General features: G+C 43.9%; 1 protein-coding gene across 1 annotated transcript in view; it reads left to right on the plus strand.

The window, feature by feature from the left end:
• The window catches only part of gad2 (glutamate decarboxylase 2), a 29,034-nt gene extending 21,436 nt beyond the window's left edge, over window positions 1-7,598 (plus strand). The window contains exons 15-16 of the mRNA XM_063206169.1: window positions 1-64; window positions 7,246-7,598. The exon at window positions 1-64 is cut by the window's left edge and continues 26 nt beyond it. Coding sequence (XP_063062239.1) covers window positions 1-64; window positions 7,246-7,419 — 238 coding nt within the window. The 3' untranslated portion in view covers window positions 7,420-7,598. The remainder of the gene's footprint in view (window positions 65-7,245) is intronic.
• The last annotated feature ends 18,273 nt before the right edge of the window (window positions 7,599-25,871 follow it).

A 25,871-nucleotide genomic window follows, 5' to 3' on the forward strand; every position in this document is an offset into this window, starting at 1 on the left:
GTACCTGCCCCCCGGCCTGCGCTACGTGGAGGACAAGGTGGAGAAGAACAAACGCCTGCACAAGGTGACATGTCATCTCCCTTCAGTTCCATCACTGCATTGAATTACATTGCATTGCTAATGTTGTTTCAATAAAAGTAGCTCGGGAGGGAGTGATTAACGATCCACTCAACTCACCATTCGGTTCCGATCACGATTTTTCACATACGGTTCGATACACCCCACCATTTCTGAAATGTATCTCATTTGAAGCTTGGAAGAACTATCACATCATATCATATTGATGTTTTCTGGACTGAAGGATAACAAAACTTTGAAAGGGCGTATCACGATACTGCCTCCTTACATCACGATACAGCATTGTGACTAAGTATCGCGATTTCTCGGTTCGATCCAATATTGCTACAGCCCTACCGCCGAGTGATTGACAGCTGTCATTACCTGCTCCCGCCTTTACAGAGATTCAATCCCTCCTACGCATTCACTTGTCTTGCTCGAAGGTTCTTCAATTTTCAAACCTCCTCCGTGAACTCCTCCATTTCACTAGTGGTGCCACTCTACCATCCCTCTTTATTTGGAGTACTTCTACTATAGACACATCTGCATTACATTACTTTGAACAAAACACTTTCCACCAAAGTAACTATTTCAACAAGTCATCCTTTTAATGAATCAAACTAAGTGGTACAACGCGCTCAACTCAACCAAAATAAAAAGCAACTGGGTGCACATTCCTTAAGAATTATACAAAATAAAGAGAACAGGACAGCACTCCAAGCGATGTATTTTATTGTGTTTGCCCGACACTGAAGAAGGTGAAGACCGAAATGTCCAATGGGCAATAAAAATACACAACTTGGAATGCTGTCCTGTTCTATTTATTTATTTTTTATTTTCATCAATTACCATCCCTTAAGAAAAGTAGGCCTACTGCTAGCACTACCCTGATTTACTACCATTTTTCATCCTTGGCACAGTGACAAATGCCATTTGAGAGAGAGCGAAAGAGATACTTGATCAATAATAGCTGTAAACCGACCATCTCATCCGAATGCATGCAGTGATTTTATGACACTTACAAAAATGAAACAAAACATTATCTTACTCTTAGTCTCCTTTTAAAAATGTCCACGTAAACATAGCTATTGGGCATGATGGACATGTGTTGACAACCAAGATAGCGCCATAGGCCTTCACAGTGCACACACACACGCGTGCGCGCACACGCACGCACACGCACACACACATACACACACACACAGATGCGTTGAGGAGTCGAAGGTGTTCATTTGCTGTGTTTGTTTGTAATGTGGGAACCCGCTGGGAAAATGGTTCCCAAGTAGCTTTGAGGCTCGCCTTAGCTCACCAATCCTGTTATGCCAGGTGGAAAACAGAGTTACTGTAGAAGAATAATATTATTCCTTTTTGGGAGTGTACAGTGTGTGTGTGTGTGTGTGTGTGTGTGTGTGTGTGTGTGTGTGTGTGTGTGTGTGTGTGTGTGTGTGTGTGTGTGTGTGTGTGTGTGTGTGTGTGTGTGTGTGTGTGTGTGTGTACGTGAGTGAGTGCGAGCGTGTGTGTGTGTGCGTGCGTGTTTGTGTGTTTGCGTCGGTGTGTGCGTCAGTGTGCGTGTGTGTGTGTGTGCGTCAGTGTGTGTGTGTGTGTTTGTGTGTGTGTGTGTGTGTGTGTGTGTGTGTGTGTGTGTGTGTGTGTGTGTGTGTGTGTGTGTGTGTGTGTGTGTGTGTGTGTGTGTGTGTGTGTGTGTGTGTGTGTGTGTGTGAAAGTCAGAGTGTATGTGTTTATAAGTGGAAGGTAGCAATCATGCTGATTGGCTGGTATCTGGTAGTTCCCTGTGAGGCGCTACTGCCCCTAATCAGCAATTACTGTGGAGGGGAGAGCAGTGGTGTGCCAGGCATACAAAGAGCTGTACACACACACACACACTCACACACACACACACACACACACACACACACACACACACACACACACACACACACACACACACACACACACACACACACACACACACACACACAGATGAACATTTAATATCATATCCATACCCAGATGTAGCTGGAAGTTACATATTTGTGAATATAGTAATTGCCACCTCTGCATTGAGTTAAATAAAATATGTGTACAAAGAAATAGCACTACATGTAAAAGTTATATTGCATAGGTAAAGTTAGTATGATAAGCTTATTTTAGATTGGAGTCAGGATTTACAGACATTATCAACGTAGTGGTTTCATGGATTATTATATTTATAGATATGTATTTTATTATTATTATTATTATTATTATTATTTTCATGGAGTCAATCAGCCGCATTGACACGCACAGCAGGGATACTCTCAGCCCTAACTCACCAGTCTAGTCTCATCCCATAGCTGTCATGTTGGGTGGGTGTTTGTGAAGGGTGTGATGTTGTTAATTGAGGGCTGCAGGGTCAGGGGTGAGGACCAGGGGAGTGTGAAGGGCCCATGCCTGGAGTTGAAGTCCATATTTTTAAATCTGGGTATTGTTTTTTTAATCCGTAAACGTATAAACACAGAATGTGGACAAAAATAATAACGTTTTGTGACAGGTGCATTTCAGCCCCCTAAAAGGAATATTTTTTGAACCGGCATTGTAAAAGGAGATATCCAAAACGCGATCGGCTAAAACAAGAGGACAAAACTGATGTGTTTTCAAAACACACCCAATGTGTTTCCATAGTTAGTTATAATATAAGCCTTGAAGTAAAGTAATAACATGAATTGTGTTTCTCTCCATTTAAGAATGGCTTATTGTGACTGTATGCTTTGTGGAGTACACTGTCAGTTTTCCGGTGTTAATTCAATGCTTAGAGTTGAATTCAACAGGCATAGTGTTGTCCCTACTGTCTAATCAGTGCCTCTTTTCCACTGCCGATTTTCTGGTAGGCCTACAGCTCGATACAGCACAACTTGGCCTTTTTAGATGCGTCCCACGCATCTCTATAAGAGGCTTTGGTGTCCGTCCGTCCGTCCGTCCCTCCGTCCGTCCGTCCGCCCTCCCGTGATGTGTTTCCCTCCCGTGATGCGTTTCTGAATTGTGATTCCCTCCTGTGATTCCCTCTTGTGTCCACAAGGTGGCAGTCGCTCAGTTTTGGCCTGGAGCTCATGCGTGCAAACCAACCGTGCTCTTTGCCAGTGAGAAAAACATGGCGGCACTTCCTGTTGATTTTCACATGAAAGTTTTGCTTAATTTAAAGTCCCTAAGCGACTATAAATGTTGTGGCTTCCATATATTGATATAAAAGTGCCCCACGAAGTAATGAAGCACAACAAAGTTACTCCACATTACCATTTGACCACTCGTTTTCTATGCTAACAGGGTAGCTAATGTAGCATTGTAAATGATCCAGGGAGAAAGGGGGAAATGTTGTGATTTCAGTCCGCCTGAGGCAACGATTTTCGTGGGGAAGATGACCTGCATCTCGGTGGCATTGAACCACGCCCCCGTGCCTTATTTGGCTCGCTCAGCACGTGCGTCCTCAGTCCAATCGCAATGCTTTATTTTCCCCAGACGTTTAATCGCATTTAAGTGAAAGTGCCATGTATACACATCGCAAAATAACTCTTAATCCGATCTATTTAAATCGCATTTATTAAATCGGACTTAAAAAACATCATGTACACGTAGCCAATGTCTCATTGATTAGTTTATGGAACTTACGGTTTGTCTGTTACGGTCCACGAAGACAATATCCACGTGAAAACGCAAACGCCTGCAAACCACTGTTTTGACAGAAATACAGTTCACCTGTCGCCTACTCTGTTTTCTTCCCAAAGCGGCATTTAAAAGTATTCCATGAAATCCAACATCAACGTCACTTCAAATAGGTGACAGCATCATGCTCACACATGAAATAACATGAGGGGGGGACATCACTGCTCTCATATTAAAGTGAAAAGAGAATTTCACATTTTAGTTTATTTAATGTAGGCCTATGCAAAATTGCAAATAGCCTATTCATTGAAATCTGTCCAGAAAGGGTTGTAATGTTTGCCTGTTTTTTATGTTTGTAATTAAAAAAAAAAAAAAATAATAAAAAAAAAGTGATTTAAAAAAAAAAAATAGCCTAACAAAAATAGAGATTTTATGTTAAAAAAAATGTGATATGGGATGGACCGATGGCCCCCCTAAGCTAAATTCGCCTTAGGTCCCCACATTGCTAAATGTAGTGTAAGGGATTATTTTGAAAAGACAGTAACATGTAATCAGCAATGCATTACAGTTTTTCAGTAAATTGCCCAACACTGTTCAAATCCTATGGTACTTTTTCAAATCCAGGCTTATACAGTACATGGTAGGCTTATTGATAAATTGCCTTGACAGGTTATGAGGAGGCCAAGGGGGCGTTTGGGCAAAAAAGGTTCAGAACGGGCATAGACGGACGCATCTGTTGTCCGCCTGTCGGACTTGTTGCTTTATGATTGGGTAGGACACAGCACAATCGAAGAGCAAAAAGTGGCGGCCGAGTCACGCTGTGTCGAGCTGTAAGCCTACCAAAAAAATGGCAGTGGAAAAGAGGCATAAGTGTTGAATTAGCTCTGCAAAATGTGCTGTGTAGAGTTGAAAAGCTCCTGTCCTCACTGTGGCCACTTAGTGTTGGCTCGTGTGGGGGTGATTGTTCATTATCAGCCGTCGCCGACGTTTACTAAAGGAACACCTGCAGCACATTTGGGAGGAGGTGCAATAGGTGATAATTATGTAGTACTGAGAGCTGCCAACAGCCTACTTAGCGGAGCAGGTCAATTTATTGAATTTTGTGGGGACCCCCACCCCTTTTTTACAATGATGACACAGAGACAGGCAGACACATGCAGGCACACACACTCGCATGCACAAACACATGCACACTCACACACACACACACACACACACACACACACACACACACACACACACACACACACACACACATATTGACTACACACATGGGTGCGCACTGCGCACACACTCACGAGTACGCACAGGCACATAGAATTTATTTATTTTTCGTGATCATACAGTACAACAAACAAACATGTTTAAGACCAATAAATACTGATAATGAACACCTAAGAACATTACACACTCAGTTTGAAGGAAAAAAAACTTTTTTAAACAAGGTCTATATTTGCTGATCTACTCTCTGGTTTGAGTGGAGAGTTTAAGAGCCTGTGTATTTCTCAGGGAAAAAAAGCTTTCCAGAAATGAGAAACCTTTGTGTTGCCTGTGTATGAAAAGAGAAACAGTGAGCTGTGGCGTTCAGTGGAGCAGTGGGCCTGTAATTATGGGAGAAAGGCAATCAGACTGCTCCAAATTGCCCGTCTCTGCCATTACGCTGCCATTCAAAAGCAGTGGAGTGTCCCACCGTGGCCAGGAGAGGAAGACATGAGCTGCATACACACACACACACAGACACACACACACACATACACACACACACTCTCACACACTCACACACACACACACACACACACACTTCCACTCTCACACACACACACAAGCATGCACTCTCTCACACACACACACTCACACACACGCGCACGCACACACACACACACACACACACACACACACACACACACACACACACACACACACACACACACACACACACACACACACACACACACAAAATTGTCTATAGTGTTTCAGCCAATTGAGTCCCAGACAACCAGTGCAAATGGCTCTGGGGAAGAAAGGCAAAAGAAATATATAATAAAACTGTTGATTTTGTTTTCCTCAACATTTCTCGACTCCAAACAATATTATTGCTTTTGATTGTTTGGAAGTACCAGAGGCGGAAGAATATAGACTGCACAAAAAAAACACTAAAGAAACTAGGATGGAAAAATTCAGAACTTAGACAAACTTTATTTTACACCAACAGAGAAACCGACAGCTGAATCCACCACGTCATGATGTCTCTCTTTACAAACTCCAGCGCAGCTGACACATAATTGAATCTGTGCTATCTGTATCGCACTCTCGCTCTCTCTCTCTTTCTGCCCCATCCTCTCTGTCTCTCTCTCTCCTGCCTCTTTTGTCTGTCTAGCTGTCTCTGTCTCTATCTGTTTCTCGCCCTACATTTCTCTCTCTCTTTCTCTCTCTCTCTCTCCCCCCCTCTCTCTCTGTCTCTTCCTCTCCCTCTCCCTCTCTCCATCTTAGCACCTCAGCGGTCTGCATTTGCAGAGTGAGAGGTTATCAGTCTCCAAATAAATGACTCTCCCCAGGTGTCACAGGTGACGATAACGCCTCTCTCTCTCTCTCTCTCTCTCGTCTCATCTCCGCAGAGCACCGTGTCGGACATTTGACAGGTCCAGCTGCGTTTAGATTTACCTGTCAGCCTTCACCGCAGAGCTCTGATTGCCTGTGCTCAGGGTCCTGCTGACTAGTGAGCGTAATTTCTCTGTCTGCCTCTCGGCCGTGAGTATGATTGAGGCAGAGTCTCGCTCCAACAGGCGGATGGACAGACGGGAGGCTGATGGAGGCGTAGGTAGATAAGCGATCAGGGGGGTATCAGGCCGTGCCCGAAAAACACGTAAATGAAACACAACTTGGAGCTTGTGTGTAGGAAGGTTGCCCTCTTCCTTTTTAACCCATTTTAGCCTGATGCTGTGTATATGTTGTTTGACCTTTGGTGCCTGGAGCGACATATACGCTGCAGTCAGGCTCTTGAGATTTTAGCCTTTTTCATTAAAAATGTGGGTATGTTACAGCTGAATGAACACATTCTAATGCAAGATGAGGGTCCTAGCTTTTTAATGCAACTCATTTCATGTTTTCCTGTGCTTTGGAGGCTGAGATATTTATGTTTTAATAGGCAGAGGGCATCTTGTCCCAAAAAGGGCTTAGGCATTCAGCCGGCGTTTTTTGATGAGCTCCAGGGAGGTAGTGCAGGAGGGTGGCAGAGCGTTGGCACTGTTTTAATGAAGCCTTGAATATACTGTATGCTTTCATAGACTGTAATATAACCATTTCCTAAATTAGTTAGTCACTTTTTTATGTGAAGTTCACATAAAAAAAGGTGGGGGTCACCTTTAGGTCCAAGCAGGAAAAGTTGTGGAGCCACTGTAAAACTGACCCATAACTGTACCTGCTGTGACCTTCAACAGGTGGCTCCTCCTGATCAAAGCACGTGGTGTCGTGTCCTACAGAGAAATCAGTTACTGTGCTTCTACTGAACTACACCTCCTGACCCCATTGTGTACCGTGTCCGTGTCTTCACAGGTGGCTCCCGTGATCAAGGCGCGCATGATGGAGTACGGCACGACCATGGTGTCCTACCAGCCGCAAGGCAACAACGTCAACTTCTTCCGCATGGTCATCTCCAACCCCGCCGCCACCTTCGAGGACATTGACTTCCTCATCGAGGAGATCGAGCGGCTCGGACAGGACCTCTGAGCGAAGCCGAAGCCACCGCCACCTCCACCGCCACCTCGAGCACAGGTCCACACAGTACAGTTCGCAGTATCAACTCAACACTTGGGACAGTTGGACCCACACTGTGTTTCAATTTGACTCTCCAAGTGTTGAACTGACACTGGAAAATGGAGTGCACTGTAAAAAAAATGATGAGGTTCCTCAAAGAACCTTCTTTTGTTACTGTGGGGGGAGCCTGAAATGTTCTCTGATGAATCCATAGGTGGTTGGAAGAGGCCCCAAGGTTTCTGAAAAGGTTCCTTATAGATTATTTTAGGACTTCCCCCAGAGTGGCAAACTGAAGAGCCCCTAAAGTTTCGTGGGGAACCTGTGTGAGGAAGAACACTCATAAGTGTGTATGTTTAGGTTCCCCTGGAGTCATCAAGAAGGTTCTTTGAGGAGTCTTTCTTTTTTGCTCCGAGCTCCTACAATTACGTGTCTCCCCCCAGAAGGATGAAGTGTTTGTCTGTGAATGTACCAGTACTGCGAATTCTTCTTTCATTTCTCTCTCTCTCTCTCTCTCTCTCTCTCTCTCTCTCTCTCTCTCTCTCTCTCTCTCTCTCTCTCTCTCTCTCTCTCTCTCTATCTCTCTCTCTCACTCTCTCTCTCTGCCGTCTTACTAGAGATAGTTATATTTAAGAAAAAAAATATAAACAAAAAGCAAAAGATTTTAAAATCCTTATCTATATATTAATATACAGTATATATGTATACATATATATATTTCAGTATTGTAGCCTTGTTGTGGACGTCTCAGTCCAATGCCATGTGGACGTGTTTATGTCAGCTTTTCATGTTGATCATTAGTGCATTTGATGTACCATCATAAGTACTACTAGTGACGTATGTGCACATTTATTCTCCAAACCTAGTAGACACTAAATAGGTTTGTACTAACCTTAACTGGACTTTGTAAGTGCCAGAGATATGAAATATCTTTTGATTTATTGCGGCACTTGAGCATACCTCAGTTTGGGACTACTACTGCCTTCACCATCACTGGCATCTTGTATCGGACTTATTTTTCGAGGTGTGTTGGTTATTTTTACGTGTGCAGAAATGGAGTCAACAGTTCTCTAATGTAGTTAGCCAAGAGAATATCTTTAGATAGCACTGGAGGAGACACATGGGCTGAGTGGATGTCATATCGGTAATCAAAACAGCAAATATTTCCCTTAAATGTGACTGAAAACTCGATTTATTTCAGATGTACTTTCACATCTTGTTTTACCTGATCGTTTTTATTATTTTCTGAGTATGAGTCACTCTATGGAACATACCTAGAGGGTTTCCTATGTCTTTTCCCTCCCTCTTCCGTGAGGACTGGATATATTGTATTCTGACTACTGTTACCTGGTCAGTGGAGGGTCAGGTCAGTATATAGAGATGGTGCACATAGCGATTGTGATTCTGATGGTGACCATAACAATGCCAGTGACCACAAATGTTGGCTTATCGGATCTGCTTTTTTATTATTATTCCTAAGTAGGCAGGAACCCTAAACCTGTCTCTATTGTTAACCAGAGACTGCCTACATGGTCTGCCTGTTTTGGCTCCCAACCGCCACCTTAAACAACGAAAATATATTATTTTATGTAACGCTTTTGTTAGCATACTTGGATATGTGCAATTTTTGGAATTTATTGTTGCGTTGAGAAAACTACTTTGACTCTATGGCCGGACTGAAGTAGTTTGTGATCAACAATGCCAAAAAAAGGACCTATAAATGTATGAAGAGGAACCCAGAAGGATTTCTTTAGTTTCCATGCCTGAATGGGTGCTGACCTATACAGCTTTAATGTATTATTATTTTGCTGTGGTATCAAATTCAATGAGATAGTAGACAGGAGTTGTATTTCACAAATGGAAATGATCAGTGTAGATGAGCTGATAAGATCAGTGTCGATACACAAACATCCTGAAAACAACTGTCAAGGTCAGAAGGTCAAAAATGTACAATCAAAAGCAATACGAGCCACATATGATCCAGTGGCTACTTTGAGTATCATTCATCACCAGAATAAAGAAAGGGCCTCTTTTTTGGATTCCCAACATATTGATAATGGGGATCGGGAGGTTATGAATGCGCATGAGATTAAAGGAAAGGAAATTACAAGGCACATTAGTTTTATTGGGTAGGCACCAATCGGTTTTGTGTGTATTTTCTAGTCTCTTCAGTTTGCTCATATAGGCAGCTGATTTCTATAGCGATGATTGACAGGAAAGTAGGAGACATTCTTAAAAAGCACAATTAACTTAACGGCATAGCTGTCCGCATTAGCTTTCAATCAGTTTGTAAATAAGACTTTTAAGATGTCCATGACAGAGTTCAGATTTATGTGTATACATTTGTTGTATATAAGGCAAATAACCAGAGTCTATTTGTGAAGTAAAAATATATATATAATTTTGTCTATTTAATAGAGATGATCATCGTTTAATTCCATCAATCACCAATGCTTTTGAGTGTGAGAAAGTGAGAGATGAAAGTCCTTATGTGTGTGCGCAAGTGTGTTGTGTGTGTTGGTCTATGGATGTATGAGGGCGTGGTGTGTATGCATGGACACACGTGTGTTTGTGAGACACTTAAAGATGTGCTATGTCACCCAAATTCAGAGACAAACATGTGAGGCTGTGGTCCTTTTCATTAAAGTGGAAGAGTAGATTCAGGTGCCATAGTGATTGCCACAGAGGTGCCATAGAGTTGGCATTGACGTTACAGTAGAAGGTCCAGAACATTCTGGAATTTGGAATGCAGAAGAATATGCAAAGCCATTTCTACCACACTAAAGCCCGTGGTCTTTGTGCCCAAGTGATATACTTGACAGGTTGTGCCAGTGCGTATTTTTATTATTTGTGTGTGCGTGTGTTTGTAACTGTATTGCCTTAGTATCAATTTTACGGTATTTGTCTTGTTCTTCTCAAAGAGAGGTTGTGCACTTTAGCTTTAACGTGCAAAGCTCTGATTATGTGCAATGTTCAAATGGTTGTTTATTGTTTGATGTGGGGTAAACAATAGTTCTGGGGGGGGGAGAAGAAAAAAAACAATCAACAACTGTGATTCGTTGAATGTGTCCCGCTTTTGAGTCCATTTGAAGGTTGAAAGTGGAAAGTTTGATTAATTCATTGAACCTTTGCTTCTTGTCGTCACTCACTGGCTTTTGTAGTATGCGCTTCTGTAGGCCTACTTGTAGATAGACGAAAAACAAAGCTACCTTCGTCATGTATTTCTACCTACACATCAGAAGTCTTATTTATTCATAAGTGGACCATAGAGAGAATATGTCAGCATTTTAAATTGCCCATGCCCCCCACACCCATCCCCTGCCTCTGATTCAGCCCCAGTCAATGCGCTTTGGCACCACTAGTCACCTCAGCCTCTCCCAGAGGTGTTCTAGAATTGTCGGCCATTTTGATTTCATTCTATCTGTACCTGCGGTTGCTGCTGCTGCTGTTGCTGTTGCTGCTGCTACTACTATATTATATATACTACTATCGCCACTGCTATTGGCCTTGCTGACTTTGCACGTGCATGAACGCCTCTGCTTTCTCTTGCCCCTCTTGCCCCCCACCCCAAATCCCTCAGCTTGTGGGAGTGCAGTCCTTGTGACAGTCTAACCAAATGTCGGCTCTTGTTGCTAATGATTAGTGTAGCTTCGTGACATATATACGGTATATATATATAGCCTAGTGTTGCTTCATGTGGTGCTGTTTGGCTCGTCCCCCTCTCTCTCTCTCTCTCTCTCTATCGTCTTCTTCACGATGGCTATGCGCTAAGCACGCTATAGACAAGCATGCGCTCCTCGGCTAGAAAATGTCTGCTTTGTGCTGCTCTTGTTTGTCCTTCTGTCTTTCTCTTTCTCTCTCTCTCTCTTTCTCTTTCTCTTTCGCTCTGTCCTCCGTTTCCCTCTCTTTTCCTCTGGCTGTTTTCTCTCTTGTCCGGTGTTTTTGATGCAGCTCGGATGTGTTGTTCTAATGTGTGGGTGTTTGTTTTTTTCCTCGTGGATGTTACAGCAGCATGTTACTGTACAGCAAAGTATCTCTATTGCATCTCTTTACTCTCTTCTCTCTGAAGCTTTTGGCCCCCTTCTCTGCAGCAGCAACCAGCATTTCAAATAAGTACACATGCGCAAACCAGCAGGTTCACCAAGCTCTTGTGGGGTTGTTTTTACAGAGTCCATCTGTGACGTTTTTTCAGAGACTTGACAAAACAGGGTATCCTCATGCCTCTAAAAAAAGTGAGCATTTTATTTGTAGAAATTGATTTTTGTTGTACCTCACTTTTCGTCGGTTAATACTGGTGGTGATATGTTCTTTGATTTCTCTCTCTCTCTCTCTCTCTCTCTCTCTCTGGGGTCTTTTCACTGGAACGACTGTATGAGCTAACGTGTTGAATCTGAAAAATAATAGATGTATAAGATGCCAGCCTCTCGGAAACCAAGAAGAAGAAAAATAAATAAATAAATAAATAAAATAAATGAAATGAAATCAATAAAGTCCTTTTGGCCTGTATGTTAACCTCCCTGGGAAAATACAAAATAAACTTTCTTGCCAAACTGACAACCTGTCTTTTAGATTTCACTGAGTGCACTTATTCTCTTCGCCTTGACTTCACTTTTCGGTTTGACTGCTCTGTTTGTTTACTCTACCTCCTTGCATCCATCCGCCATTTCAACCTTCCTGGACATGAGTGCTTTCATTGCAACTACACCAGAGATAGCATCAGGACAGCAAGAACAGTTGTAAATTGCTTCATCCTTGATTTGTGTTACAGCTTTGATGGAAAAAAAAGCAAAATAAAATGACCTCAGAGTTATATAAAGTCCTTGTTGAATTTATATATAAACATGGAGTGGCTTTTTGGATGTAGAGCACTCTATCTGACAACCAGTTTGATGATTGCTGCTGGACTTTCAATTTGGGGCCCTTCTCTCCTCTCTCCTTTTGAGCAGCGCCCTGTCATACTGCTTTTTTACTCTCTTCTCACTAATGTAGGTCTACTTTACCTCAGCTGTGGTTACGGCAACAGTTCTGGCTTTTCCTAAAGTGCTGATTACACATATGATATGCAGATATGTTGAAATGCCGATATTTTTGTATCCACTTACGCATTTTAGCCTCGTAAAAGGGATGTATAAAAGGGAATATTTTAAAAATTAGGTTTCTAAAACTCTGTTTACGTGTTAACGCGAGGCCAAAACGTGAAATGTTTCCATATACAGTATGTGTAAACAGCTTCTAACGCTTACACACTACTCTCCTCTACTCACTCGTGTATGACAGTAAGTACTTTGTCACCATAGTCTACCTTCTCACTCCCATCTGTTACTATTTGTCATGGAATAATACAAAATAAATGCTTTAAAGTCTAGAATTATTTATTGTACAAAGTAATTACAATAAATCTATTTGAGTGAGGTCAATCCTTCCTTGTTTCATTATGGAGTTGGAACTAATTGATTATTATGGCGACTAAATGTTTGCCATTACAGCCCAATGTACAATAATCTGCTTTCATAGGGGAAAAAACAGTGTACAGTGTTTTCCTCTCCACTACTGTTTGAAAGTAAGCAAATTGTGACTCTTAAGGAATTTGTTATTGATTACAAATATATACATATGGAAAGTGTTGTCTCAGCGTGACTTATTTAGGAACATAATTTTCTTCAGGATCAATACTGTGCCTCAACTGCCTACAAAATTTGATGAATTCCACCTCAGTCCTCTAGAGGGAGCTTTAACACCAACTTCTATAACTGTGTGTTCAGTTAGTCTGGGTCAATCAACATGCACTGAAATTGATGAACATTTTCAGAGCGCAAACATTCCTGGCAAGCGAGGTCATTGTGTTTTGTGCCAAAGCAAAGTGAGTCAGGCAAAGTTAAGGTCGTTCAGGTATTTCAATTGTGAACGGTATACGGCAGAGCAGCACAGCATTTATTCTGTGATGTTTCCATCATGTGCCTGCTGTTGACTGCCTGGCTGAGGTTGAGGCAGGGGAGCAGACAAACACCCCACATCCTATCCCCCCACTATCCCCCAACTCTCCTTCTCTCTCTCTCTCTCTCTCTCGCTCTGTTTCGCTCTCTCTCTCTCTCTCTCTCTCTCTCTCTCTCTCTCTCTCTCTCTCTCTCTCTTTCTCTCTCTCTCTCACACACACGCACGCACGCACGCACACACACACAAACACACACACACACACACACACACACACACACACACACACACACACACACACACACACACACTTCACTTCCCAAACACAGACAAATGCTTCCAGATGGCATGGCTCTTTCTCTCCATTCCCTTCCCTCATTTTGGCTTTCCAGGAGACTTCACGGACTCATTCACTCACTCACTCAACTCAGGGACATTTGGGGATGGGGATGGAGGTGTGATGGGTAGGGGGGGCTGGGGTGGTGTTGGGGTCAATGGAAGATGAATATTTGCAGGGGCACAAGGGCAAAGTCAGCAAAAGTCGAAAAGCCAATGACTCGACAATATGTTATAATTTCTGAAGTGAATGAAACGTCCTCCCCATCGAATGTTAGCTACACAGTAAAAAATATTGTGTTAATTCAACTCTTGTAAAGTGCTCTGGGACCAAATATACTATATAAGATGATAAATACACAGTGCATGTGAGTTTTACACTATGTGTTTAAAAAATGCACCACAGGAGACCGTTGCCAACAGAGATAGATCAGATAAGCCTTCTGTCAGTGGCAGCAGCAGTCTATACTCTCATTTATGAGAAGTCTGCATTGTGTACTGGCTTTCAGATTGGGACAAAACTTCTCTGGGCTTAATGTATATAAATATTTTCATGGTGCATGCGCAGTATACATATGAGAGGATGGAGCGAGTAGCTAACAGTAATATCTCTGTGGAATCTTGTTCTGTGTAAACCTTACATTACATTGCATTACAATTATCTGACACTTTTATCAAAGCTAGTTTGTACTTAGGCCTACATGTATTTACAGGGTATTGGTTACAGTCCCTGGATCACTGAGGTGTTAGGTGCCTTCCTCAAGGTCACTCCAGCCATGGATGGAGGTGAAAGAAGAGGTAGGGGTGGGATTCGAACCGGCAGCCCTCTGATCTTAAGGCCACTGCCGTAACCATTAGGGCACAGCTGCCCCCATCAGTGACAGCTGTTACTACGGTTATTTGTGAGAAGTTTGCATTGTCCACTGGTTTCCAGATTTGCACCAAAACCTCTGCGCTTTCATAAAGAAATATTTGCACGGGTGCATCTGAGAGGAAGCTACGTATATATAGTATATCTACATAACAGCAGTATCTCTACTTATGGAATCTGTTCTTTGAAAAAGGAATAGAACATGAGTTGACATGTTTGTCGTATGAAACATCATGGATAAAGTTTTCTCCAACTCGAATCAGTTGCCACAGTATCGTTTGTCTGCATAAAAGATTCACAGACTTAACAATAACTTAGCCAAATGCAGATTCTCTTCCAAAAAGTCGCCCTGGTCCCAATAAACATGAGATCAGTCCTCAGCATACAGCTAGTACACAGCCAAGTCTTGTGCAAGGTTGCCAGATGAGAGTGATGATTTCCAGCCCAAAAAATGCTCAAAACCCGCCTGGTAGCACTAAATCCCGCCCAATTCAATTGATTTCTATGGGCAAAATTGGGCGGGTTTTCCTGCAAAATGCCATTTTTACCCGCACACGGCCATCCTAAGCAGCCCAATTGGGCGGGAAACAGCCCAATCTGGCAACACTGGTCTTGTGTCTCATTGTGAGAGACCTAATAAAGATTCCATTAGCTGAATCCAAGTTAGATCAGCCTATTATTAGGAGGCGTGCATGCTCAAGAAATAATTCAATGAAAACTGTCAGCATGTCTTGTTTTCCCCTATTTCACGCTCTTCCTCTCTTCCTCTTCCTCTGCCTCTCTCTCTCTCTCTCTCTCTCTCTCTCTCTCTCTCTCTCTCTTGTTTGTTTCTCATTCATTCCCTCTCTCTATCTCTTGCACACAACTGAATGGAATTGTGTTTGTTTGAAGGCATGTGCTGGGAGCATCTAAACGAGGCCAGCTTGTTACCCCCCATGAGAGTGCTTATAGAAGCCAATTAGGGGGCGATAACAGCAATGATAAATATTTGCAAGGCAGCAGCTGGAAGCGCTTCAAGAGTCTTCCTTCCTCCTCTCAGGGGTGATAGTAAAAAAAAATCCTGAGCCTGAACTTTTTTTCCTGTTCCAATGGCGGACGGCGCGGGGGTCTCTCATACGTCACATACAAGGCCAATTTTGGGATGCTCATTTGAGATGCTTTCATTTTTGCCTCGTGTCTAGTGTTATTCACGAAAACACAGATGATTTTCATCTTGTTAGGCTATAGCCCTTAAGATTGACTAAAAGAAACTGGCCACGTTCAATTCTAGCTGTAAAAACGAATAGGCCTACCAACGAATGCAGTTAGAAAACCATTCTAGGCTTGTGATGTTGCAGTATAGTTATTGAGGTGGGTATTGAACCACAATGCAACATTTCAACACCAGAATGCATTTCTGAAAACATGGTAGCCCACATATTTTACCACATGAATTAACTCAAAGCTGCATAGGGGCCTATGTAGCAGCAGCCACACCCTAGGCTACAGGTCAGTAGGGGGCAATACTACTACAAAGTACAGTAACGACACTGTAATATAATATAATATAGGCTACTTTTCCTGTGTGCTGATTCATTTCATTTTCATTGGGGCATTGTTCATATAACTTGTCTACTTCCTGATATATGTTTAGATACTCATGGCCCCATGGTCTATCCATCAACCCCTGCCTTCCCGTTGTAGGGAAACGCCCTTTATTTACAGGAATATTTAGGGGACAAGCGCATAATTGGCTACATGTGTAGGCCCACGTTCACATCGCTAATTTCGGACTCCATAGATGTCGGAACCGGCTACCTGACTACTGTGTGACTACTGCGTGTCTTTCGCAATGGCTTGTCGTCAATTAAAAGACATGAAAACCACTCGTGCACACATTACAATGTATGAGTTGCAAAGATAACAACAGAAAACAACAAAAACAAAGACCGAATTAAACTACTTGAAAATAGCCCAGGGGCATGACAATAAGATGAACATTCGCTGCATGTCTAGGACACGGTGGCCTGGCCACATGAAATTCATGATGGGAGTGTCTGATATTGATCATTGCTCCCTGCCCGCGAGGAGTGCAGCTAAAGTATCACCCTTTTTTACAATACCAGTGAGAGCGTGCAGGCAAGATAACCTGTGCATCGTGCGTGGAATAATTCGATTCGAGTACGCAGACAGGCTACGATGAGGGAGCGCGCGCGAGAGAAAGGGTGAACCTGTGCAAGGCTGTTCGAGTTTCACCCAGCACGACTGTGACAGAGCGCGCACTGGTTGGATCAGTCAGCAAAACTATTATGAACATCTCTCTGAAATCAGTTTTTGACACATGGTTTGTCTAGGAATGACGCAAAAGACCATCCTTCAATCAACAGTCCAAATCAATGCCAAAATCATTCTTAAGTGGTAAATTGTAAACCTTGATACATCCGTTATGCAGACTGGTCGATTCAATCCATTTCAAAGCAGTCACACACTAGTTGTGAAAATGTGAAACTAGCGATCCAATTTCAAGCATTCCATGATCATTTGGACATGTTGCAAATGGTAGCCGCGGCTATTCCAATACAGACAACATAACGCAACGCATCAGCAAAAGTATCATGACTGGCATAGCCTAGCCTACCGTTTTCAGCATACAAACTTTTTCGAAAGAAACTAGGCCTACTTCTACCTCCATCAAAGTTTGTCAACATTGCACCGTCATTTAGCGCACATGAATGGGACAGCCGAGTCTATATATTCTCTCAATGATTTCCAAGCATGAGGCGACACGCCAACATACAGCGGGCAAATAACCAAATCGCCTTACCTTCAAACGTTGTCTTTATCACAAAACTTTACAAGTATTCCACTTACATCCACATGGTTTAACACACCCAAATCACAAAGCAAGCAAGCAAGCCATGCGGTTTTGTGCTAACATTGTATTGCTAATTTTTGCAATGCTTCAGCTGCCAGTGGTGCTGGTGGTGAGTGACTCGAGACATATTTTTGTTTACATGTTACAGCTGTTAAGGTGTCGGGATGATACAATATTGTGGGCTGCTGCTCATTGGGTTCCTTTCACGTCTCTTACAACTGGCTGTTGCGCGCTCATTTATTTTCACCGTACATTAATGAAGGCCCACGCGATAATTTATCATTTTATTAATATTGGGGAAAGATTTAATTTTTTTCTACAGCCACCCTACGCCGGATTTCCGGCGCGGCGCCGGACTGCTATCACCCCTGGGTCCTCTGCTCTGTCTCTCTCTCTCTCTTTCTCTCTCTGCACTTTACAGACTGGGTGCTATACAATGCAGACACCCGTGGTGATAACCAGTACTGTGTGTGGCTGCTTATGTGCTCTGTGCGTGTGTGTTCGTGCTTGTGTGTGTGTGTGTGTGTGTGTGTGTGTGTGTATTCATAAATAGATACGTTTGCCCAAAATTATATTTGTGGGTTGTGACATTTTCTGATTCATATTTTACTATTTTGTTGCGTATTGCTCTGCATATACACGCATGCGCGCACACACAGACATTCACGGGGGGAGCTGTGCTTTGGCCTGTTCCTGGTTTTCACATGTTGTCTTTTTTCATGTATACATGCATGAATGCGTGTGTGTGTGTGTGTGTGTGTGTGTGTGTGTGTGTGTGTGTGTGTGTGTGTGTGTGTGTGTGTGTGATTGTGTGATTTCTTTTGTTATTTTGCTGTATTGTTTAGATCAGCATGTCAGCAGCATGCCATTGAGAATGAGTAATGTGTTTATTGTGATACCGTATTTCTCTATTGTGTTTATTGTGATATTTCTCTAGTGTGTGCATTTTTATTATTTGCACGATTGTATCAAGATATTCTCATCTCTTGCCTGATTTGATCTCTCTGTATGAATTGATCTAAGGTTTGACTCACCGCACAGTTGCTCAATACACACTTAAAGGATAGTTCCGGCGTAAAATGAAAGTTTCACCATCGCTTTCCCATGCCACATAATGTATCTAATGATGAGCCATTCCGGGCAATGCCGCGCCGTTGTGGAGTTAGCTAATTTTAAGCTTTTTGGCGAAAAACGCAGCCAATGCATCACGGCGGGGCCAATTATAGGCCTATTATTTTCTGATGTTTCCCCGCTATAAACAACTTCAAAACGCTACACACTTCATCACAAAGGTCTCGTCAATCAAACCGAGGCACAGAGAAGATAATCGGACCACACTGGCCAGTGTTTTCAGAGGTGTCTTGTTGCAACTCTCTGACCCGGGACCCGGATGCAGGCTACTCAATCAGGTGGCTAGGTAGGCTAAACATGGTCCGCGGTTACACCGGCTGCGACCGTAAAATGAAAAGCTGGAACCCCGACCGTTTTCACCGACTGCCACTGTCTAAACCAGCCATATTACGGGAATGGCTAATAGCATCAGAAGTGGACGAAACTGACATAAAAACCCGGAGGGATCGCGACTACCGTGTGTGCAGGCAGCAGATTTGAAGAGTTGTATGGAGAGTACAGGTAGGCAGACTACTCTTACAAAGTAATTGCAACACGGTATAATATAACATGGATTCAACTTTGTAATAACACACCACTGGTGGTGTACTTACATCTGTAAGAGCACTTCTAGTACGACTTTATAAAATTCCTCTCCCCTCCTCCGTTGCGTAATGGTCCATTTGACCTCGCGCGCCCTCGTCAATTAGAGTCTACTTCACTGAAAAACTACTCTAGCATGCTTGACATCAACCACATCGAATGCCTCAGGTCGCACAATTTCACAATTTCACTTGGCATCCCGCGCTAATTTGTTTTGATAGTTTGTTTATCTCATGTAGTGGGCTACATTTACTGCACCTATATGCCTTCCCAAAACAGAGGGCTTGCTGGCAAAGACGCGCGGTGTTGCAACCAGTTTCACAGATTCACAGACAGTCAAGGTCCATGAGCCAGACACATTTACACATGTTTCTCTCTCTTCAAACATACCTCCATAGCCATGCGCATTTTGACACAGCATTCCTCTTTAGACGGTTTCGTTTAGGTGTTCCATCTCCCTTACTCTTCTTGTAGTCATCATCCTCGAAATGCTCCCTCCACACACGGTAGTAGCGATCCCTCAGGGTTTTTATGTCAGTTTCGTCCACTTCTAATGCTATTAGCCATTCCCGTAATATGGCTGGTTTAGACAGTGGCAGTCGGTGAAAACGGTCGGGGTTCCAGCTTTTCATTTCACGGTCGCAGCCGGTGTAACCGCGGACCATGTCCCTAACCACCTGATTGAGTAGCCTGCATCCGGGTCCCGGGTCAAAGAGTTGCAACAGTGAGACACCTCTGAAAACACTGGCCAGTGAGAGACTGTGTGGTCCGATGATCTTCTATGTGCCTGATACACGCAGGTCATACAGATACATATACTGTATAATATTAATCATTTCATGAAAGTGAAATGATGATTTATCTATCCTTCATCATTATCCTGTTAGAGTTGTCTTTGCAATGGGTGTCAAAGGCGTTTAAAGTGTTCCCACAGACATCTATCACCCTTCTCTCTACTGGAGAGACGCAGAACGCAAACCAGATGTCCTCCATGTTTTCTGTTACGTTTTGAAACCCTGCACTGTTTCAACCCATATTGTTTCATGGACGAAAGGGTCCTATTTCAGTAATAAATTAGTGTCCCCTTGTCATCCAGAGTGCCTTTGGGTCTTTCTAGATACCATAATCTCTCTCTCTCTCTCTCTCTCTCTCTCTCTCTCTCTCTCTCTCTCTCTCTCTCTCTCTCTCTCTCTCTCTCGCACTTTGACATTGCACACCTCACCCCTAAATCTTCTTGCCATATGTTTGCAACCGTTGCAATTTAAAGCACTGTGTGTGATATGCAACCCCCCATCTCGCTCGAGGCCCCACCTCAGGACATAAAATGCTTCACTGTTCTGGTCTTTGGGAAGTTCGAACGAGACCTCTATGTCCTTCGTCGTTGTTGAGTGAACTTCATAATGGATATAAACTCTCATTTTCATCCACCTGCTCGAAAGGCCATTTTCGCCTGCACGCACTAACGGGAGTCTTTATAGCTTTCGCCTCCCCTCCCCACCTCCCCACACACCTGACATCGTCAGTAATCGCTTGCTATTTTTGACAGCGTCAGTAATGGCTGGCAATTTTAAATGGTGGTTTCATTTGGATGGAGCGGTAAAATAAGCGATGTTGACACCAGGCTGCTGGCTGCATACAGATCACCATCCGGCAGCCACAGCACACTCGAAGTGGAGAGTCTCTCTGAGGTAATTTTTTTAACACACACGTTTCCAAACGCTTAATCTTCACACAACTGCTGCAACTGAAGGCAATTAACCTCTGTGTCCAGGAGGGAGCAGGAGGAAAGAAGAGAAAGACAGTCTTTTGCAGCTTAACAAAAAAATATGTTCCTGCTTGCACTCAGTGCCACTTTTTAAAATGTAAGGTCACCTACCAGTTTTAAGCACGGAGAGTGTCTGTGATGAATGATATTTACTCTGTTTGGGGGGAGAGAAAATGACTTCACAATTATAGTGCCATCAGCACGCTTGCCAGTCACATTACACTGCCTACCGTACGCGGATGCACAGGCCTGGCTGGCAGTTGGCCACAAATACAGTTGTCATAAAATCCTGCATAATTAACTCACGCCTGCTTCTCCCCAGAGCCACTTTACTGGAAATCATTTGCAAGTGGACCGACGACAAGGCATCCATGAAGATATTTGGCAGAGACGGGCGGTCTTCGCAAAAAAAAAAAAAAAAGTGAACAAATAATGGAGTTCTGAGAGAGGTCTGGTTGGTGGGAAAGGAGGAGAGGGTAGAAAGGAGAGTGGGAGCATGGAGGTGCAGGGCCAGAGTGGCGGAGGTGGGGTGGGGTGGGGTGCACTGCACTCGCTGGCCAGCCGAGACACCTTTCATGTGCCGCCGCTAACTGCGAGATGCACTCGGCAACTAGTGACCCGCTGCTCCTTTGCGGCATGCCTCACTACACCCACTAATGAGGGCAGAGAGAGAAAGAGAGGTCGAGGGAGGGGGGGCGGCAGAGAGAAGAAGGGAGTGAGAGGAGAAGTTAGAGAAAGAGAGGGCGGTGCAGAGAGAGGAAGGGAGTGATGGGAGAAGTTAGAGAGAGAGAGAGAAGGGGAAGAGGAAAAGAGAGAGAGAGAGAGAGAGAGAGAGAGAGAAGTGATGGATAAAGTGGAAGGGAAAGTAGTGAGAAGGGACGGTAGAGAGAAAGATTGAGTGAGAGAGTGAGACAGATAGAAAGAGAGAGAGAGAGAGTGAGTGAGTGAAAGAGTGAGAGAGAGATTGAAAGAGAGAGAGAGAGAATGATGATGAAGTCTGGGTGTAGGGAGGACAGGCCTTCTCCGTCTGCCCATTTTACAGCCAGTGAACTGCTTCATTGCTTACATTGCCCGGCCGTTAATTATCACTTCCACTGAGCGAGAACGGAGGCCAGGAGCAGTAAAACACTGTTGGTTTAAGAGTTTATGCATTCGGTAATCAACCGTCTGCCAAAACAGTCATGAATATATAGTGTGTGAACTGCGTGAAGTTTGGCCTGTCAATCAAGTCAAGTCAAACAGAACTGACACCTCGGGAGGAGGAAATGCCTTCTGATTGGCCGGAGGGCAGGACTAATTGGGCTAAGCTCCCCGCTGGGCGAATAGCACACTCAGCTGAGCAGAACAGGCCGCCATCCTCATCATCCTCATCCTCATCATCATCATCATCATCATATCACAGACTACAACAACTTTCTCAACACTTCAACTCACACTTCAAGATGCCTTCAGGCGAGGCGAGTTGACCGCTGCCAAGACAGTCACACACACACACACACACACACACACACACACACACACACACACACACACACACACACACACACACACACACACACACACACACACAGAGACAGACAGAGAGAGAGAGAGAGAGAGAGAGAGAGGTTGGGAGAGAGAGAGAGGAAGAGGGAAATGGGGGACTGTTAACAGCTGTTGTGACCTAAACTGAACCTATTGTTCCTTCGGAGAACAGCACTTGGTCTTTATTTGATCATAATCTCTAGTGGGATTCCAAAAGAGAGAGTGAGAGAGAGAGAGAGAGAGAACGAGCAAGAGAGAGAGGATTGAAGCGCATCCTTCAGGATAACAAGGCCTGGTTCTGACGTAATAACATAATACCCATGGCTTTGTGTGCACCAGAAGTCATAAGGAAGTGGGCACTCACTACAAGGCAAAGCTTTAAGGAACCCATCCGCGACATAAAGAGAGTGTTAAAAGGCCCTGGTTATGTTAATAGACCTCCCGAGCTCCTGTGATCTCCAAACCAGAGCGGATCAACGCTTATGGCTTTAACAAGCCCCTCCACGATACGTCTGCCTCCTGCCTGCTCAGATGGACTGCATATGTGCCTGCCTTCCTGCCTTTGCCGTCTTGTGCATTTCCCAGTGCAACACCCCACACGCTTACAGCACATACTGTACTGCATATGCAGTGCAGGAGGGAGAGAGAGAAGATCTAATAAGGTACTTCTGACTCCTGCTCAGATGGATTGCACATGTGTCTGCTTTGCCTCCTTGTGCGTTTTGAGCAAAACCATCCGACATTTACAGTATTGTAGCACATACAGCGCAGACCCAAAGTTGCAGGCCAACACACGTTCTCTTTCAGTGCTTTCTTTATTTGCACAACTACAGTACATTGTGCGTATATTCTCACTCAAGGCATCAAAACCAGAGACGTATGAAGTAGAAGCAGGGAAGCTGACAGGGAGGCAGACGGGTCAGTTGTCTCAGGCCCAGGGAAAAAGGGGGCCCAGAATTGGGTCTGTGTTACATTGTATGCATTGGGCAGGGGTCCCTTTCAGATTACTTTGTCCCGGGCCCAGCCAAAGCTGTCAGTGGCCTTGAAGAGAAGTAGGCCTACTGTTATGGATGGTTTGCAGCTATGTAATATCATACTACTAGCGTTGTAAGTAACAGTACTTCTACTTCTACTTCTTACATCTCCAATCAAAAGTGTGAACACATGTTGAAATATATACCGGTGCTTGAAAAACAGCTATTTTAATTTTTGTCCAATATGACTGTCAATCAGTGTACCAACTTATCGACTTCTGCACAACACAACTGATGGTCCCAAACCCATTGTGTTCATTTACAGTTTTGATGCCTCGAGTGAGAATGTACAGTGCACTGTAGTCCTGAAAATAAATAGAATCCATTGAATGAGAGGGTGTTTCCCAACTTTTGTCCGGTACTGTGTACTCTACAGTACAATACCGGAGGAGGAGAAGATCTAACAGAGTACAAAAGCAAAAGGGGAATATTCACAGATGGCCATGCTTTGTTGGACTAATACACTAGTGCATGGTGATATCATGTCTGTGTCTTGCAGGAACGGTGAGGGGTCATTGCAAGTCCTCTGAGACAATGATGTAATAATATCACTCAGATCAAAGCAACGGATAGAAAAGGAAACTCCAAGACTTTGGCCGTGTCAACGCATGTGCACACCATGAATGAATGAGGTAACGGAAACAAATCTCAGATTTACTGACTGTAGTAGTAGGTTACAGTGGCAAAGTGATTCATAACTTGGAACTCCTTAAATTAAGGGAGTCCATTTAATACCATCTGACGAGGAGCCTGGAGTCTGGCCTGGCGAGTCCTGTGTGCAATCAAAATGGCAAAGTGATTCATAACTTGGAACTCCTACAATGTCAATTTAATAACATTTGATGATGTCCGGCAGAGCAGGCTTTACCAATGGGCAAACCTGGCAATTGCTTAGGGCCCCACCAAATCTGCTCTTTGTAGGACTACCATAACAATCATCTCCACCACAGCAAAACCATAATTTAACAGGCCTCCATGGCTTTATTTTGCCTTGGGCCCTGAAATGGATAGAGCTGCTACTGAGGTCCGGAGTCGGTCGAGTGATCAGAAAAAAAGAAATGAAACATCAGGAATACAGTGTACAATCCCCAGCTCTCTGCTTAGGCTACGCATGGTCTGTTTGATGTCCACATTTGGGGATGGATTGGTTCTGACCCGTTAAGTAAACAAGATGTAACTGTACAAGATGTAGTGTAGGAACCTCGGAACACAATGACGCCTTCTTTTAATTTGCTCGCTTTCCCGAGCCCCTCTATATTCGCCACCCAAACCCCTTCACATCGCTTCCCTCCAACTGTGTGTATGTTCAAGAGTGTGTGTGTGTGTGTGTGTGTGTGTGTGTGTGTGTGTGTGTGTGTGTGTGTGTGTGTGTGTGTGTGTGTGTGAAAGAGAGGGGGGGGGCAGGGTTGGGGGTGTTTTCCTGTGTGTGTATGGCGAATACTGTATCTCATTTGATCTGCTGAATGAAGCAGCTGGCTGGCGCATGGCTCTCCCCGTCACACACAGCCACACCTGTTTTCAATATCGCATGCAGACAGAAACTTTTCATTACGCCTCACAATCTGTCCGGTTTCTTATTCTACTGTAAGTGCCATGGCTCTTCTGACAAAGTTTTCTTGGCAAATAGATGATGGGCTTGCCTTGCCTGCATTGCCTTGCTCTGCCTGCCGGTGAAATACCACCTGGCTGGATTTCCTCCACGAGCCGAAGCCAGAACCAGAGCCAGTATGAATAATGCTGGAGTCCTGTTTCAATCTGAAAAACGGAAAAGTTCACCCGAATGTCTGTATTTGAAGCCTCTCACTGCCGCTCTCTCTGACACACACACACAGACACACACACACACACACACACACACAAGAGCATGCACACACACACACACGCACGCACACGCGCACGCATGCACACACACACACACGCACACGCACGCACACACACACACACAACCAGCTGATGCACTTCATATTTGGTTTCCGAATGAGAAGAGAAAGCACGCTGAGAGGCAAGTCTGTAACACATTCAATGAGTTACTTCTGCACTGACACGCACACACACACCATGATTTTCATCTAACTACATGCAAATTATATTCTCTCGCGTCTCGTCTCTCCGTGCTTAAGTCCAAGAGGGTAAACATCCTCGGGGCAACATTATAGCACAAGACGGCGTAGGGAAGAACCGCTGCGACTGTGAGGGCCAAGGAAACGCTTAGACAGAGAGGTCAAGGGCAAGTTACATTGCGGTTGTAATTTCAGACAATTGTGGCTTCCTTACTTAAAGGTGCATACCGAGACCGAGACGACTGCTTCAAATCAAATCCATCTGCATTCTTCATGCCCCTTCAAGGTACGTATACAACGGCTGATGTTTCTATTGAGCGATGCAAAAGAAAGAAAGAAA

This window comes from Engraulis encrasicolus, chromosome 9 (genome assembly GCF_034702125.1).
Source record: "Engraulis encrasicolus isolate BLACKSEA-1 chromosome 9, IST_EnEncr_1.0, whole genome shotgun sequence".
Lineage (NCBI taxonomy): Eukaryota > Metazoa > Chordata > Actinopteri > Clupeiformes > Engraulidae > Engraulis > Engraulis encrasicolus.